We start from the raw sequence: 15,246 nt of genomic DNA on the forward strand, positions 1-15,246 counted from the left end.
CTAATCACAGATCATTAGACCTGATCAACACAAGTCTGCATGATCAACATGCCCACATCAGCCAGATAACCTTCTTCTTGCACAGAATGTAAGCTCTTGAGCTTCTTAGGGGGCTCCAGGCACAACCAGCTATTGAGCATTGAGGGGCTTGCATCACGATGACCAAAATCATGACCAACCGCTGCATGTTTGTGCTGTGTGTGTGTGTGTACATATATATATATATATATATATATATATATATATATATATATATATATATATATATATTTATGTTTAAAACGTGTTTGAGCATGTTAAGACATGGTCTGTTTATAACGCACAATGTGTTTTTGTTCCTCGGTAGACCCCTGCTTGTTGAGGGGAGATGGATGGCAATGCAGCGAATCCTGGAGGAGTGAATGGCTTTACCAAGAAATCACAGCTTCAGGTCACTGGTAAGTTGGAGAAACACAGAGAATTTGTCACATTCAGACAAATCCAGGCCCAAGCTGTCCGTCCTTAATAGACCTGCGTTAGGTTAGCGAGGAAACTCTAAGACGCCAACTCTTCCGCAGCTAGTCATTGTTTGCTTGTATTATGTTATTGACGGCTCCCGGTCACTGGATTCTGAAAGGAGGCAGCACAAAGCATAATCTTCAGACTTCCCGGCAAGCGAATTTAATGTTATTCTTTTACTTGCTATAAAGATAAGTTTTAATCAGTCTCGCTTGTAAGACGCAATGCGTGGGATCATTCTATTCTTCACACAGCTGGAGGATACAAGGACAAGAACGTTTTAGTCCTTGAACTGTTTTTTATATAATACAATTCATATATACAATAATGTTAAAATGTACAAAAAAAATGTCTTTATCGAGGTCAGAAAAGCCGCTTGGTGGACCGGTGGCCAATGACGCCGCACACAAGCCTTCACAGCCGCGCAATCGGCAGATGTGTCCTTGGCGTGCAGCCATGTTTGCGTCTTTTAGCTTTTCAACCCCCAGGTAGATAAATTGGAATGGAGAGGACTCCAACAATTAGTTTGGGTCTCAAGGTGTGCGTTGAGGCAGAGAAGTCCCTTCTACATCAATGACCTGCACGAGTTATGTCATGGAAACTGGATTAAATCTTGTAACACACGTTAACGTTTCTATATGCAGTGGCTAGTAAATTCTTTCTTTCCAGCCACACCTGGCACGTATTTCACCGACAATGGTCAACTTCATCCGAGGAGCCAACCATTGTCAGGGAGACGCCCACTGAGCAGGATCATTATCCCAGTCCCTTAAGAGTGTAAGCTTGCAAGCCGGCTCTCTCCCCCTAATCGATTTTTCTCAGTCTGTCAGTTCTAGTCTTGTCAGACCCCTTGAATGTATGTGTTGTATTAAGCGCTGCATAAATTGTTGGCGCTATATAAATGAATAAATGCTAATAATTGGGCAGGAGGCCGGCTTGCTTTTACGTAGTAGCAGCCACGACACAAAGAAATGATCCCTTGCTTGTGGCGATGCCTGCGTAAGACCATCCATAGTCTTATGTCACTGTGGGCAGGTGAAGCTACAAGATGGCGCCTCATATTGGGGTTTTTGTTTTCATCTTTCTGATACGTATCACTAGCGGTCTTTCATAAATTGGGCTTGTGGGCAATGGGGAAGCATGCTTACGTTTAATGGATTACTGCCTCGTATACTTTAAGAAATGATTGCCGTGTCCAGATATATTCTAGAACTGGGACATTGCAGGGAGGAGGATCTGCTCTTGGTCTCTTCGCAGGAATGAACTAAAGAAAACAGGAGGAATATGTAGTGAGAGATATTATTGCTGTGTAATGCATATCAATATTTTTAGCTTTCATTCACTCCAACTGGTGGAACTCCAGATGATGTCATAGCTTTTTTTTTTTAAATGTCTAATATTTGTGTTTTATGACTGCATCTGCACTGTTCTTGTATGTAATAAATACTAGGTGGTTATGCTGTGTAGAGTATGTTACATGTTGGAAGTAAACTGTGATGGCGTATGTTTTCCCTCATGTGATTGTTAACAGTCTCTGAATGTATCTGATTGGTTGTACTTGCTATGATGTAATAGGTTTGTCACTCAGGGTAATCTGGGTGTATCGGGTGGTTATGATAATCTGGGTCTTGTTCAGAGCTCTGGTTCGTTGTTGACATGATGGCGCCCTGGCTGGCGGCCTTTTCCTATGGGGTTAACACCAGCACTTTGACAACTTTGTTTACACAAAGCCACGTGGACAGTCCCATTAAGTCTCGTACGTTAAGGTGGTTCGCACCGCATAGGGCGTTAATGCAAGATCACGACTTGACCGCTAACAACATAATTGAAAAATGTCCACCGTGTAAATAAGTGCCAGACCGTGTGAACGGGGCACATTCAGCCCGGAGAGCTGGCGCCAGCCTCAGCCCTGCTACTTTACTGTGTTTAACATGCCCGTTTCCAGGGTCGGAATCTCTTCACCGTCATTTTATACTCGTCTATATGGTTATACCTACTTCTGGCTCGTTTAAAAAATATATAGTTGACCCCTTGAATCCTTTTGGCCCCTAACGTCTCAAATTTGTCGAGTCCTGGCTTTTGGTCGCTGAAAGGTATTTATAAATGTGGGCAAAGAAAAAATTCTGCCTAAAGGGAACATCTGATGCACACCAAACGTTTCATCGCTCAGCATATGGGCTTCCATCTGTTACTTTAAGCCTCCCAGAAGAATAGTACTAATGTTCATCCATCCCTGGATATTGTTGCTTGTCAATAACGAGCCGTTTATTCCTTGTTCGCGGTGTTATAACATTGTATGACACTGTGGAGCCTATTGTTACCTTAGAAATGGATGTAATTGATATATATCTTATCATTTCTTTAATAAGGGGTATGGCTGTATGGTATTAACACTCTTTTCCGTTTGACCCAGTGATATCTGCGAAGCTGAAAGATAACCGGAAGAACTGGTTTGGTCCCAGTCCCTACGTGGAGGTGTCTGTAGATGGACAGTCAAAGAAGACAGAAACCAGGAATAAGACCCACAGCCCAAAATGGAAGCAACATCTGACGGTGTAAGTATCCAATGAGTGAATGAAAATGTCGCAAAGACGTCTCATCTTTGTTGAAGCAACTTAACCAGCGTTTGTTTCCTTTCTTCTTGATTTCTCTTGTCTTCTTGCCACGTTGCTCTTCGCCAGAAACTCAACGTATAAAAGCTGAACTTAATGAACATACTGTTAACTGCGTGTTTCTTGTGGTTTGTGTATTTGAACTGTTACTTTGTTAAGCTCATGATTAATGTTATTACTTTTTGCTTTTAGAATTGTTACACCATTCAGTGTGTTAAGTTTCCGGGTATGGAGCCACCAGACTCTGAAATCAGATGCCCTGCTCGGCAGCGCCTCTCTCAACCTGCACGAAACCCTTCGATCCAATAACTTGAAACGTACGTACATCGCTTTGCTACATATATCTGCTTTTTGATTAAACTCAAGCCCCCCACAAAGGCAAAAACTGCAAGTTATAGTAGGATACCGAAATAATTCATATTAGGGTGAACCATGCCCGATGCCCAATTGTACGCATGTGAGTATTAATAAGCAGAGCTGTGGCAAGTCCAATGGGTAGGAGCTTCTCGACAAGGTAAGATTATCAGACCAGTTTGACGATGGCCCACGTGACATTTACGTCACAGCTTGTCTTCAATGCTGCGGGGAACAAACTTACAGCTGGCTAAGCGGGCCAAGGTCCACCATCAGACACTCTGGACTTTAGCCACCTCCGCTGTGACACAATGACTTTTCAAGCCACTGATTTGCAAACACAGGAACATTTAATTCCTGTTCGTTCTACAGGATTCTTGTTTTATTATTTTCTGCTGCTTAAAGTCCTCACGACGTTCGTATTAATAGCACAACCAAGTCACTAGTTGACTTTTCATAAGGTGTTCGGTTCACAAGCTGAAGCATTGATCAGCGGTCGTCTGTTCTGTTTCTGTTCTTACACTGTATCAGGACAGGCTTTTGGGGTTTTTGGAAGGCCTATTTTTGGACATATGTCTGAAAAGCCCAGGTTCTGTTGTGGTCTTTCATTGGAAGGGGCCCCAGCCTGTGATTTGGGTGATAAGTGTGGCCCTCTTATTTGCAAAGATTGACAGCATGAACCTAACTAAACTTACGTTAAAACCAAGTCTTCATCTGCAATTTACACGGTTACCCAGAAAAATATATAACGTAACAGCAATGTGGCAGTGTAGATAAAAGTGGGTTGTTAATACGCGACATGGCTCCGAGTTTCTCTGGTCGCGTGCAGTCAGCCTTCCATTCTGATTTTGTGTCTTGCGTCACAGCTGTCCAAGTGGAACCATACATGCCGTACTAAACTATTACCAGCGTGTGGTAATTATCTCTAAGAATCCCGATGATCTTTACCTTGCCGAACCATTCCAATGATGATGGTTTCACTGGGCTCAGCACTGGCTTAGTTTGATATACCCTTTGGCTCATTCTTATTAGTATAAACTTGTGCCTATCCTATGCTTTCTTCAATTCCTTCGCTGCATTAACCACTATCGCTATCAACAACCCTCTCTGTCATGTATTATCACTGATTGCAGGTAGGTGTTTGTGTATTCTGCTTGATGAGTTTCATTGGGACGTCTCTGGGAGCTGTGCTTGTCTGTGCTCATCAGTCCATTCCCAAGAGGTATAAATGGCAGGTATGCTTTCTAGCACACGTAACTGGTTTAACGTGGTGTTGCTATAAACAGAAGTCTAATGGGTATGAGAAGGTGCGCAAACACAGGATCGGCGCCAGCAATGGCACAACTGGATAGTATAATGGGAATCCGAAAACACCCACTCTTACCTAATGAGCTTTGTATGCATAGCTATGCAGATCCCATAATGCTTTGCTGCTATCCGGTATATTTGTCTAGCTGATCTAGACAAGCTTAAAAAAAACCATAGTTCTATGATTCCAGTTTTTGATTCCTTTTCCCCTGCAGTGGAGGAGGTGGTTGTGACCTTGCAGCTATTAAATGATGGGGAGGCAGTCGGCGATCTGTCCGTGTGTCTGGATGGTATGCAGGTAGACGCGGAGAGCTTGACGAACGGAGACATATCCTGTACATCAGGTGAGCTGCTTCTTTTACGATATTTCTGCACCCTATATTAACAGGACACGTAATTTCATTTCGCTGTCCCTGGAAAGGTATGCGTTGGAGGCTTTCCTAGATGATCTTGAGTTGCCACTGTGGGCACCATACCGATTGCTCCAATATTGGAGTTCGTTCTTGTTAATTTCCTTTGTTTTTTTTCCGGTTATCAGACATCTACGTTTGCACTGTTACGAAAACACGTTTTCCTGCCCTAATTCCTTTTCATTGGTTTTACAGAAAGTTCAATGTCGCCTGGAGAGATGCGCGCTGAGAAGTAAGTCCAGTTGGAGGATCCCTAATGTAGATGTCAATCATGGCTACACTTCTTTAACTTTGCAATATAATGTATAACAAAAACAGTTTAAAGGAGAAGAAATATTTTCTGAGCCGTAAACACATGGCTGTATACATTGACAAAAACTGTTTTATTTAAATTTATTTGCAAACCTAGAGACTACCTGTGCTCAAACACCAGCAGTGTAATTAACTGACCCATTACAAGAGTATAAAATTATTTTTATTAGTAATTATCGTAGTTAAAGAAAATTAGGTGGAATTTCCCTATTAAGTGGGCTATGAAACATACCTGTCTTAGGGGGGTTATGAATGCTCACGGATCACACAGTTATGAATGCTAATTTTTATTATCTTCACAGCGCTGGTACCAACGAAGGATCAGCCTCTGTTGATAGCCGAACGACTAACGGTACAAGTTCGCCATCTCTGGCCAACGGAGGATTCAAGCCCAGCAGACCTCCGAGACCATCGCGTCCCCCTCCCCCAACTCCTCACAGGAATTCCATCTCAGGTAGACCAGGCTGTGGGGGGCATCTTTACTAGGGGGCTCCTCTGCTGCAATGTGGTGCCCAGAACTTAAGCTTTTGTTCCAGAGCTTGGTGGCATCTCTATAAGAAGTTTAACATGGTAGAACGGCTGCAAACACGTTGTCTACCACAGAGTGAAATAACTAACGTATGCATTATAAATCTGCCTTACCTTTAATGCCTGCAGACACCTTAACTACTAGTCACAGAGTTTTCCTTAATTATGCCTCCTAGTTTGGGTCTGATAGCTTTAGAACTGGATCCATTTACAAGGGAGGTGAATTAATTCACTAGATGGGTTTCAAACCGTTTGTGTCTGCCGTTAGCTAACCGTGTACCTTTTTAATACACGTAGGTATGATACCTGTGCTTAATGTAGGTTGCCAGTCCTTTATAATAATCCATGCTGTTCTTCCTCTCCAGCTACTGCCAATGGTGCCCTTCCTGCAAATACAGAAAACAGTGGCATAAGCGCAAATAGTGGACTTGCCATCCCATTGAACGAGACAGAAACGTTGCCCGGCATCCCTCCGGTTTCTAGGCAAATTGCTCCGATCGCTGTGGATGGCCCGCGAATGGCACCAGTCAACCCAGGTCCTCTGCCACCAGGGTATGATATGATTATGGTGGTGCTGGGTGGGGGGTGTCGCAAGCATTGGTGATTAAAAGCATATCTAGTGAAAGTCAGACCTGTTACATGGAAGATTGAGGTAAGCAGTATATGTGTTTATCAAACGTTTTCTGTTGCAAGAGGAAGAGTTTTGGGGTGTGCAGCCTGTATAGGCCAATACCATTTGTTTGTGAGACCAACACATATCTAATAATGTGGTTTTGTTCCTAGTTGGGAGCAGCGGGTGGACCTGAGTGGTCGTGTCTACTTTGTGGATCATGTGGCAAAAAGGACAACTTGGGACAGGCCTGAACCTCTTCCTCCTGGGTAGGTGCCACATAATGTGGGACAGAAGTTTGTCTCCTTTACCGACCGGTTACCCAGTATGAGCCCCACTCCTCTTCTGTATGCCCTTCCTCCTTTCATCATTTCCACCATGCCCCCTTTGACACAGCCCAGGCTAAACAGTGGAACAGGGATCTGAGCAATCGGCTGTGCGTTGACAGCGCCAATCTGTTTGGAATGGCACCTGATGCCTTAATATGTTGGGTCTTCCCCTACATGAGTGTAGCCTACCCAGAACCAGTGGAAGTTCCACATCCCCACAAAAGCATATTGATTCAGACGTCTGATCCGTTTCCTTATTTGCTCTAAATGCTGACATTTTTATGTTGCTCCTACCGAGATTTTACATAGTTTTCAAACTATATATTTGGTTTCTTTTTTTCTTGTCAATCATTGTCAGTACTTTTTGTTCCCTTTTTTTAGCTGGGAACGCCGTGTGGACAACATGGGCCGAATTTACTATGTAGATCACATAACCCGGACTACCACGTGGCAGCGTCCCACTCTGGAGTCTGTCCGCAACTATGAACAGTGGCAGCTTCAGCGCAACCAGTTGCAGGGAGCCATGCAGCAGTTCAACCAGAGATTCATCTATGGGGTAAGTTCAGGGTTTTATTACTTTGCCGCATTGTCTAGTAAGATGGACCATGTGGTTGCCATTCAAGCCCTTCTGTCACTTCTTACTTGAACACTATTGTCCTCGTTCACATACCATTTTTAAAAGAGGATTCTTTACCAAATTCTGCCAGAGACAAGTCTATTTATTTATTTGCATTTTTTTTTATCATTAGAACCAGGACTATGCAGCCCAGAACAAGGAGTATGACCCATTAGGACCCTTACCTGCTGGCTGGGGTAAGTGTTTATTTACCCAACACAGCTGTAAAAAGTAAAATAAAATATACTAATTTTAATAGTGCAGAAATATGCTGTCATCTTCGCTACAGAGCCTTGCTGATGTTACTTAAGGCCCGGGTTATGATGTCATTGACTCTAATGGGGTTTATTAGGTTAGTCAACCACTGATCAAAGCTTTTAAACCTTTTGATATATGGAACCACCCTAACCATCTGCACACACTTCAAAGCCTTTAACCTTACCCAAGATCAGCTATTAGGTTGATTTGCACCTCTTATCATGAGAGGTTGTCTAGAGTTGGGAAGGGAGTCTGGGTTGGGTATAGTTATGTATAAAATTATCTCTAAATCTGGTTTTAAATGGGGCACAAAAATGTAAAAAAAAATAAATCCAGGAATCTACATGTCCCTCGATGGAGACTTTAGAGAATTTTGAAGGCATTTTGCACATCATTCCCCTAAAGATTGCGTTTACACCTCCGAGAGATCTTTTCATCATGAAGTCATTGTTTTATTTCAATCAGAAGCCTCAAACTTACTACACGTGCTTTCATTTTGGTGAATGTCTTGCTGGAGCCAGATGCGTTAGCCCGGGAGTTAGACGGGTCTTGCTTTGGATTTTGACCTGTTACAAAGTGAAAAGCTTCAGGAAAAAATATAGATCTTTTACTTTTATTTTATTTTTTAATTTTCTCTCCTTCACAGAAAAGAGAACAGACGCTAATGGCAGGGTGTATTTTGTCAATCATGCTACAAGGACAACTCAGTGGGAAGACCCCAGAAATCAGGGGTAAGTGGCTGTTATTATGGTTAAAGGGGGGAGTGCGTTCTGCTGGTGGCCTGGTGCATATAGTCTAGCAGAAACGGGTCGGACCCTTGTGCTTTGCTACCCGATCACTGCTGCTTCTTCCGGTGGACCTGCAGAGAGATACAGATGTCTCCGCACGGGTCTGCTGACACAGCGTCTAGTATGCTACAAAAATATCATGTACGCGTTAAATGTTCATAGGGACATCTGGCGTTCTGTCCGTAGAACAAAGTCGAAACGTGTGTAGATTTTAAGCCGTTTTCCTTATGTTTTAGACAATTAAATGAGAAGCCCCTGCCGGAGGGCTGGGAGATGAGATTCACCGTGGATGGAGTTCCTTATTTCGTGGATCATAACAGAAGGACCACTACGTATATCGACCCCAGAACTGGCAAATCTGCCTTGTGAGTCGCGTTCTAAGTCTCTCTGGAGACTTTCTTGGTCTGAAAGCCATCTTGCTTCTGCATCCCCATGAATCTGAACTGGAGACTAACTTGCTAGATGATAGCTGTTAAATATGTATATTTTGTTGCACTAAACTTTTAATCATCTGGAGTGTACCAAAACCATGAGATCTTCTGGGCCGTGCCATCTGCTCCCTAACCTTGCTTGCAGGACCATTTATACCAAAGCCCCTTGAACTTATGTTAAGCACTTCCATGTAATTCCATAATACACTGTATTATTCACAGCACTTAAAGCCTTGTTCGATGTATATGGCCCATGGAAAATAACTCAAGATGTGAACAATTCCACCTAGTGTCAAAAATATGTGTTCTTTCATGAATAAATAAATAGGGCTTCAGTTCCCTTCGGCCGCAATGCTCGATTTCGGATATCTACAGGTGGATGGATTTAACAAATCACACATTCCGCTTCTACTTGTTTCCCTTCAAAGTTGCTTTCTCACTCTTAAGGAAACCTTTAACAAGCCTTATTTTAATTAAAAGGATGGTTCCCAATTGTTTCCTGAAGAGCTTGGCGAAAAACCCTCGTTACCTGCGAATGGTCACTGCTGCCTCCCTGCTCTTCTCTGCGGAAGTTGTTCTTTGTATCCATAATGTTCAGCCAGATCTTCACTATTAACCTCCAATATTCTGTCCTTTTAGAGATAACGGCCCGCAGATCGCATATGTCCGGGATTTCAAGGCCAAGGTGCAGTACTTCAGATTCTGGTGCCAGGTATGGACGCAGTAAGACGTGTTGGGGTACCACTTATAACATGCCTAGAAGGCTGTATGCTTTCCATTATTTCCAGATTTGAAGTCCGGCATGTTGTTGTTTCTATGAATTTTAGCTAATCTTCATACAGCTAGGTTTATCTTTTAACTTTACCAAACATCTTAAGGTTGTAGCATGCCATTTGCTAATATTGGTACTCAATCCTGTCTGGCAGGTGTGGACCTCAAGTGACTGACCAAGTTTAGCGAATAAGCCTGTGACCCCAGTGGCCTACCAGGGCTTTACTAAACAAGCAGGATTTCTCCTAGGGACAGACTTGGGTGCATTAGAAGTGTACATCTTTCACTGTCCCTTTTTAATGCTCCTTGAAAACCATCCGCACCTTGTGTTAATGGTGGTCTTTCCCAGCCATCTGCTGATGTCCCATCTGTTCTCTTCTACCTACAGCAACTCTTCATGCCGCAGCATATCAAGATCACCGTGTCCAGGAAAACCTTGTTTGAAGATTCGTTTCAGCAGGTGTGTAGCAAATCTGCAAAAATACACTAAAAATTAAAGGGGGCAATTAACTTAAAGTAGGGAAAGGGGATACATTACAAGTTGCATTTTTTTTTCTTTTAGATCATGAGCTTTAACCCACATGATCTTAGGAGGAGACTGTGGATCATCATTCCGGGAGAAGAGGGGTTAGATTACGGTGGAGTAGCAAGGTAACGTGAAGGCCTGTGTGTGTGCGTGCGTGCGTGCGTGTGTGTGTGTGTGTGTGCCTTTTAACGTACCTGTATATCCCGCAGGGAGTGGTTCTTCCTCCTGTCCCATGAGGTGCTCAATCCAATGTACTGCTTGTTTGAATATGCCGGGAAGGACAACTACTGCCTGCAAATCAACCCAGCGTCTTACATTAACCCCGACCACCTTCGTTATTTTCGTTTCATCGGCCGTTTCATCGCTATGGTGCGTGAAATCAGATTGTCAAGTTTGTATGGAACATCTGGAGAGTTATTACAAGCAGCAGCGCTTTTCTGTTCCTAAAGACAGAGCCGGACACAAGGTCAAAATGACCAGCACGGCTTACAAACGGCTTTGTTTCAGTAGCCCATGAAAGAACTGAGAAGGTTGTACTGGGGCAGATCTCTGCAATATATATCGAATCTTAATGTGTTTTAATGACTAGAAGCAAAAGTCATGGGGTTGTTACAAAGAGCAACGGAAACCGATCCCGGTCTGGGAAGCCACATCGGTTGCGTGGACATGCCAAGTGGCAGCCTACGGCGCACGCAGGAAAGCGGCTTTTAAAATGTTGCATAGATTTGAACAACGTATTACTTAAAAGAGGCTCTTTGTCCCTGTTAATTGGAACTACCAGCAGAAATCGGTCATTGTGATGTTTAAAACTTCTGATGTGCTCTTTTGTTGATCCATAATAGTGATTTATTGATAAATGGCAAAAGAACAGCGTCGTGTAATACGAAGGGGCTTGTATTTTTTTCCATTTGGTATATAACAAAAAAAACTTTCTGCTAAAGTGATGCATTTTCCTAATTCAGTCCCTTTCCCCACCATAGGCGCTGTTCCATGGAAAGTTTATAGACACCGGATTCTCTCTGCCCTTTTACAAGCGCATCTTAAATAAACCGGTGGGACTGAACGACCTGGAATCCGTGGATCCAGAGTTTTATAACTCCCTCATCTGGATAAAGTAAGATCTGCACCCTAAAGTGCCCGGCGTCCTGCCGACTCTCTGGCTCACATATGCTTCCTTCTTTATAGAGAATTCGATTTTGGGACAGGTTTGGGTTTTTCAAAAAAATTGAGTCTGCAGTTTAACGTCTATTATATGTCACCTTTCCCTAATTCTCAATTTTACACTAAATAAACAGCTGCTATAGATTCACATAATATCTTATTCACCTTATGTGTATCCCGTGGCAAACATGTCCTAACCTCCTGTTCTCAGCATCTTTATTTATCTCCGCTACTGTTAAGTTGCTGGTTGTTGTGAATTGGCTCAGGCAGCCTTCATAATGGAGAGAACTGATAGTGCTGGCTTTCCCACAGGCTGCTGCGGATCATCCCAGCTTCCATGAGGTTAATATTTAAACCCAATATCTCAAACAATTGAACAGTTTGGCAAACAAAAATCCTTTCGTTTTATTATTCTTAAAGCTGTAAAGGCAAACATCTCTATGTATTTTTTTTATTTTAACATTAAGCAACACGACATAAGAAGCTTGTGTATGCCATCTGTTAGTAATGGTTTCATACCAAATATTTACATGTTCCCTACCCAGCTTTACAACCCATAATTATGGAACTCTAATCAAATCGATGTATTGATGATGTTGAACCACCTTGCGGCTCCCAAGTCTGCAGGTTATTTATAAGCAGCCTGTGTATTCCCCGGTTCTGAGGTGGTGCCGTCCTCGAGCTGCGGATCCAATTTATGCTGAAACGTGTTTTCCGTTTGCTGCAGAGAGAACAACATCGAGGAGTGTGGCCTGGAGATGTTCTTCTCCGTGGATAAGGAGATCTTAGGGGAGGTCCAAAGCCATGATCTGAAGCCGAATGGCAGCAACATTCAGGTGACAGAAGAAAACAAGGAGGAATATATCAGGTTCGTGCTATTTCTTGGAATAAAGTGATGCTTAATTCTCTGATTTTATTGCATTGGCAATTGGGCCATTGTGGCTTATAGCCGGGTAGCAGCTGTACACCAATTATCTGTACATTAAAAGCGCTGCAGCCACTCTCTTCCGTCTCCTTCATCTTTAATGTTTAAGTGGTAAAGTAACAGCATTTGCTTCACATTGCATACGACACATCCCTATTTTATTTATTTATTTCTACCAGATTGGTGTCAGAGTGGCGGCTGTCTCGGGGTGTAGAAGAGCAGACGCTTGCTTTCCTTGATGGCTTCAATGAGATCCTTCCTCAGCAGTATCTGCAGTATTTTGATGCCAAGGAATTAGAGGTGAGATCTAAACACCGAGAACCACTAACACAAAGAACAATATATTAACTGTGGTTATAACAAACTAAGGTGTCTTCTTTTTCTTTTTTTATGGTGCAAGATGCATTTTAGGAATCTTTACTAGGCATGTGCTAATCAAGTCATCTGCCTGTGTATAAGAGAATAAGTCCGTGTCCTATAGCATTGTGTACTCCCATGCTATTATTAGGACCGACCTCTTCAAGTGCTAGGTTACCTCCGTATATCCACTATGATTTCAGCAAATTTATTCCATTAATTACCACCACAAGGTTTAGTTTTGTGGTCCTAGGTCTGCTACTAGTCCCAGAGTGCCCTGTCAGACAGAAGCCCCTAAAATGAGGACCTACTGACCTAAAACTGGTGCACTAAAAGCCAGAGACTGTTACGTTTGCTGTAACATTGAACACGGGTCTGTCTTGTACTTAATATGTATGAAGCGTGGACCGGATCCACCTTTTAACCATGAGGTTTTTTTTTCTTCCCATCAGGTGTTACTGTGCGGGATGCAAGAAATTGACTTGAATGACTGGCAGCGCAATACTATCTACAGGCACTATACCCGAACCAGCAAGCAGATCGTATGGTTCTGGCAGGTAGGGGGTCTATTGATGCCATAGGAGATATTCATGCATAGCCCAATGTACATACCCACCTTTTATCTCCGCTCCTATTCTCTGTTAATGCTTTGTATAGGTTTTTATTACTATCTTTCCTTTTTCTCCATGACAGTTTGTGAAAGACATAGACAATGAGAAACGCATGCGACTGCTTCAGTTTGTCACCGGGACGTGCCGGCTGCCCGTTGGAGGCTTTACAGACCTCATGGGTATGTAACGGAGCAACTTAGAGCATACGTATACCTGTCCATGAAGAAATTACATTTTATGGTTACATTTACTAATAGGTAGAGACTAATTGGAAGTGATTTAACCCCTTCAGTCCCCTATAGACGTATATGTACGTCCTAAAAATGCATTCAGTTAGAGCCTTTTAGGGAATTGCTGGTTTTCTGCTGCCCGATTGCTTGTAACAGCTCCAGGCGTCCTAGCTCGATTCCCCTAGCAATGAGTATCTAGAGAAAGCTATAGGGACCCCTGGTATGTTCAGTTTTTAGGTTAAAATGGACCTGATAGAGTATTATATATAAAGGTTAATGTTATATTGCCTAGATTAGGGGTTACAATCATTGTGTTGACGTATTTAGCTGTGTAAACCCTTTTGCTACTGCACTGCTTGCAGTATTACGTGAAGGAAGAGCATCACAATCTCTTCCATACACCCTTTACATTTCCTAATAAATGCTCTATTTTCCTACTTATTCATCCTGCAGGGAGCAACGGTCCTCAGAAGTTTTGTATTGAGAAGGTTGGAAAAGAAAACTGGTTGCCGAGGAGTCATACATGGTAAGGAACCGGGTAAAATATGTATAGCAGCCCTTATGTTGTGGCTACCTCAAGGTAGAGGACTAATTGTTTGGAGTTCATATACAGCTTGTTGATTCAGTCAGATTGCCGTTTTCGAGAAGACATTTTTCACCATTGGGGGGGGGGGTTGGAAACCGCTTTAACGTGAGCTATTGGATTCTTCCAGATCACCAGCAAAGTTAAACTTGATGGACTTGTCAACCTAAATTACTAGGTCACTATGAATAGTACATAAAACTGGAAAGTATGCGTTAAAAGGAACGGTATGATACTGTTCCCTATGGGCTTTGACGGTGACAAAGCCTACATGAAGATACAGAACTAGAGGAAAAAAAGATGATTGTTTTATTTTCACCCCTCTTCTTTTCTAGCTTCAATCGTCTAGACCTCCCGCCTTACAAAAGCTTTGACCAGCTCAAGGAAAAGCTGCTGTTTGCAATTGAGGAAACAGAGGGATTTGGTCAGGAATAATAACCCTCGCGGGCGTCCCATGGGCCGGGATGCGAGTGCGAACACTGCTGATCCTCCACCACCATCCCTTATCAAGAGCTGCAATCTTCTCCATATCCAAAGGGTTGAGATCTCTCTCTCTCTTCCTTATAGCCCTGAAACCTTTGCTAACATATAGCCCTTACCTCTGTGATCTAAACACATCTGTTTATGTTTGCCGTAGTCCGTATTCATCCTTATTCGCATCGAGGAGACATGCGCCTGACCGCTGCTACACATCTTCTCGGATGTCTCCTTAAATTGCCTCGAGTCCAAAAACTTAGATCGTTCCTGTGGTATCAGAAAGGTTTACGCACCCCTTCAGTCTTCCAACCTTCCTGTGGGAAAGGATTAAAAATGCATCGGCCCCTCCTGGCTAGAGTCTAACGAATGTAGCAGTGCTGTGCCAGAGGACAGCCGGCGCCCATTGAGCTGTATATAGCCATATTTATTAAGCGCTAACAGAAGGTGTCCTGTGGCTTTGCGCGGGGTAATAAGTACAGCTGATACCCCTGTGAGGCTTACCTTATGTCTAAAACTCCAGAAGTGGTTTTGATTCTGTAGACAAGTCTACA

At 42.9% G+C, this 15,246-nt stretch overlaps 1 protein-coding gene across 1 annotated transcript; it reads left to right on the plus strand.

Annotated features, from left to right (window-relative positions):
* The first annotated feature begins 367 nt into the window (after positions 1 to 367).
* LOC149273629 (E3 ubiquitin-protein ligase Itchy-like) lies at positions 368 to 14,653 on the plus strand. Its single transcript, XM_089506065.1, is given in 22 exon segments — positions 368 to 437; positions 2,912 to 3,053; positions 3,303 to 3,427; positions 4,988 to 5,116; positions 5,736 to 5,948; positions 6,388 to 6,574; positions 6,806 to 6,901; positions 7,343 to 7,517; positions 7,711 to 7,774; positions 8,482 to 8,566; positions 8,860 to 8,988; positions 9,694 to 9,766; positions 10,214 to 10,285; positions 10,388 to 10,476; positions 10,561 to 10,720; positions 11,332 to 11,465; positions 12,240 to 12,380; positions 12,617 to 12,737; positions 13,247 to 13,351; positions 13,488 to 13,584; positions 14,089 to 14,161; positions 14,554 to 14,653. Coding segments are annotated over 22 exon segments (2,580 nt in total).
* The last annotated feature ends 593 nt before the right edge of the window (positions 14,654 to 15,246 follow it).

Source organism: Sceloporus occidentalis, unplaced genomic scaffold, assembly GCF_023333645.1.
Source record: "Sceloporus occidentalis isolate IW3139 unplaced genomic scaffold, rSceOcc1.0.p SCAF_362, whole genome shotgun sequence".
NCBI classification, from domain to species: domain Eukaryota; kingdom Metazoa; phylum Chordata; class Lepidosauria; order Squamata; family Phrynosomatidae; genus Sceloporus; species Sceloporus occidentalis.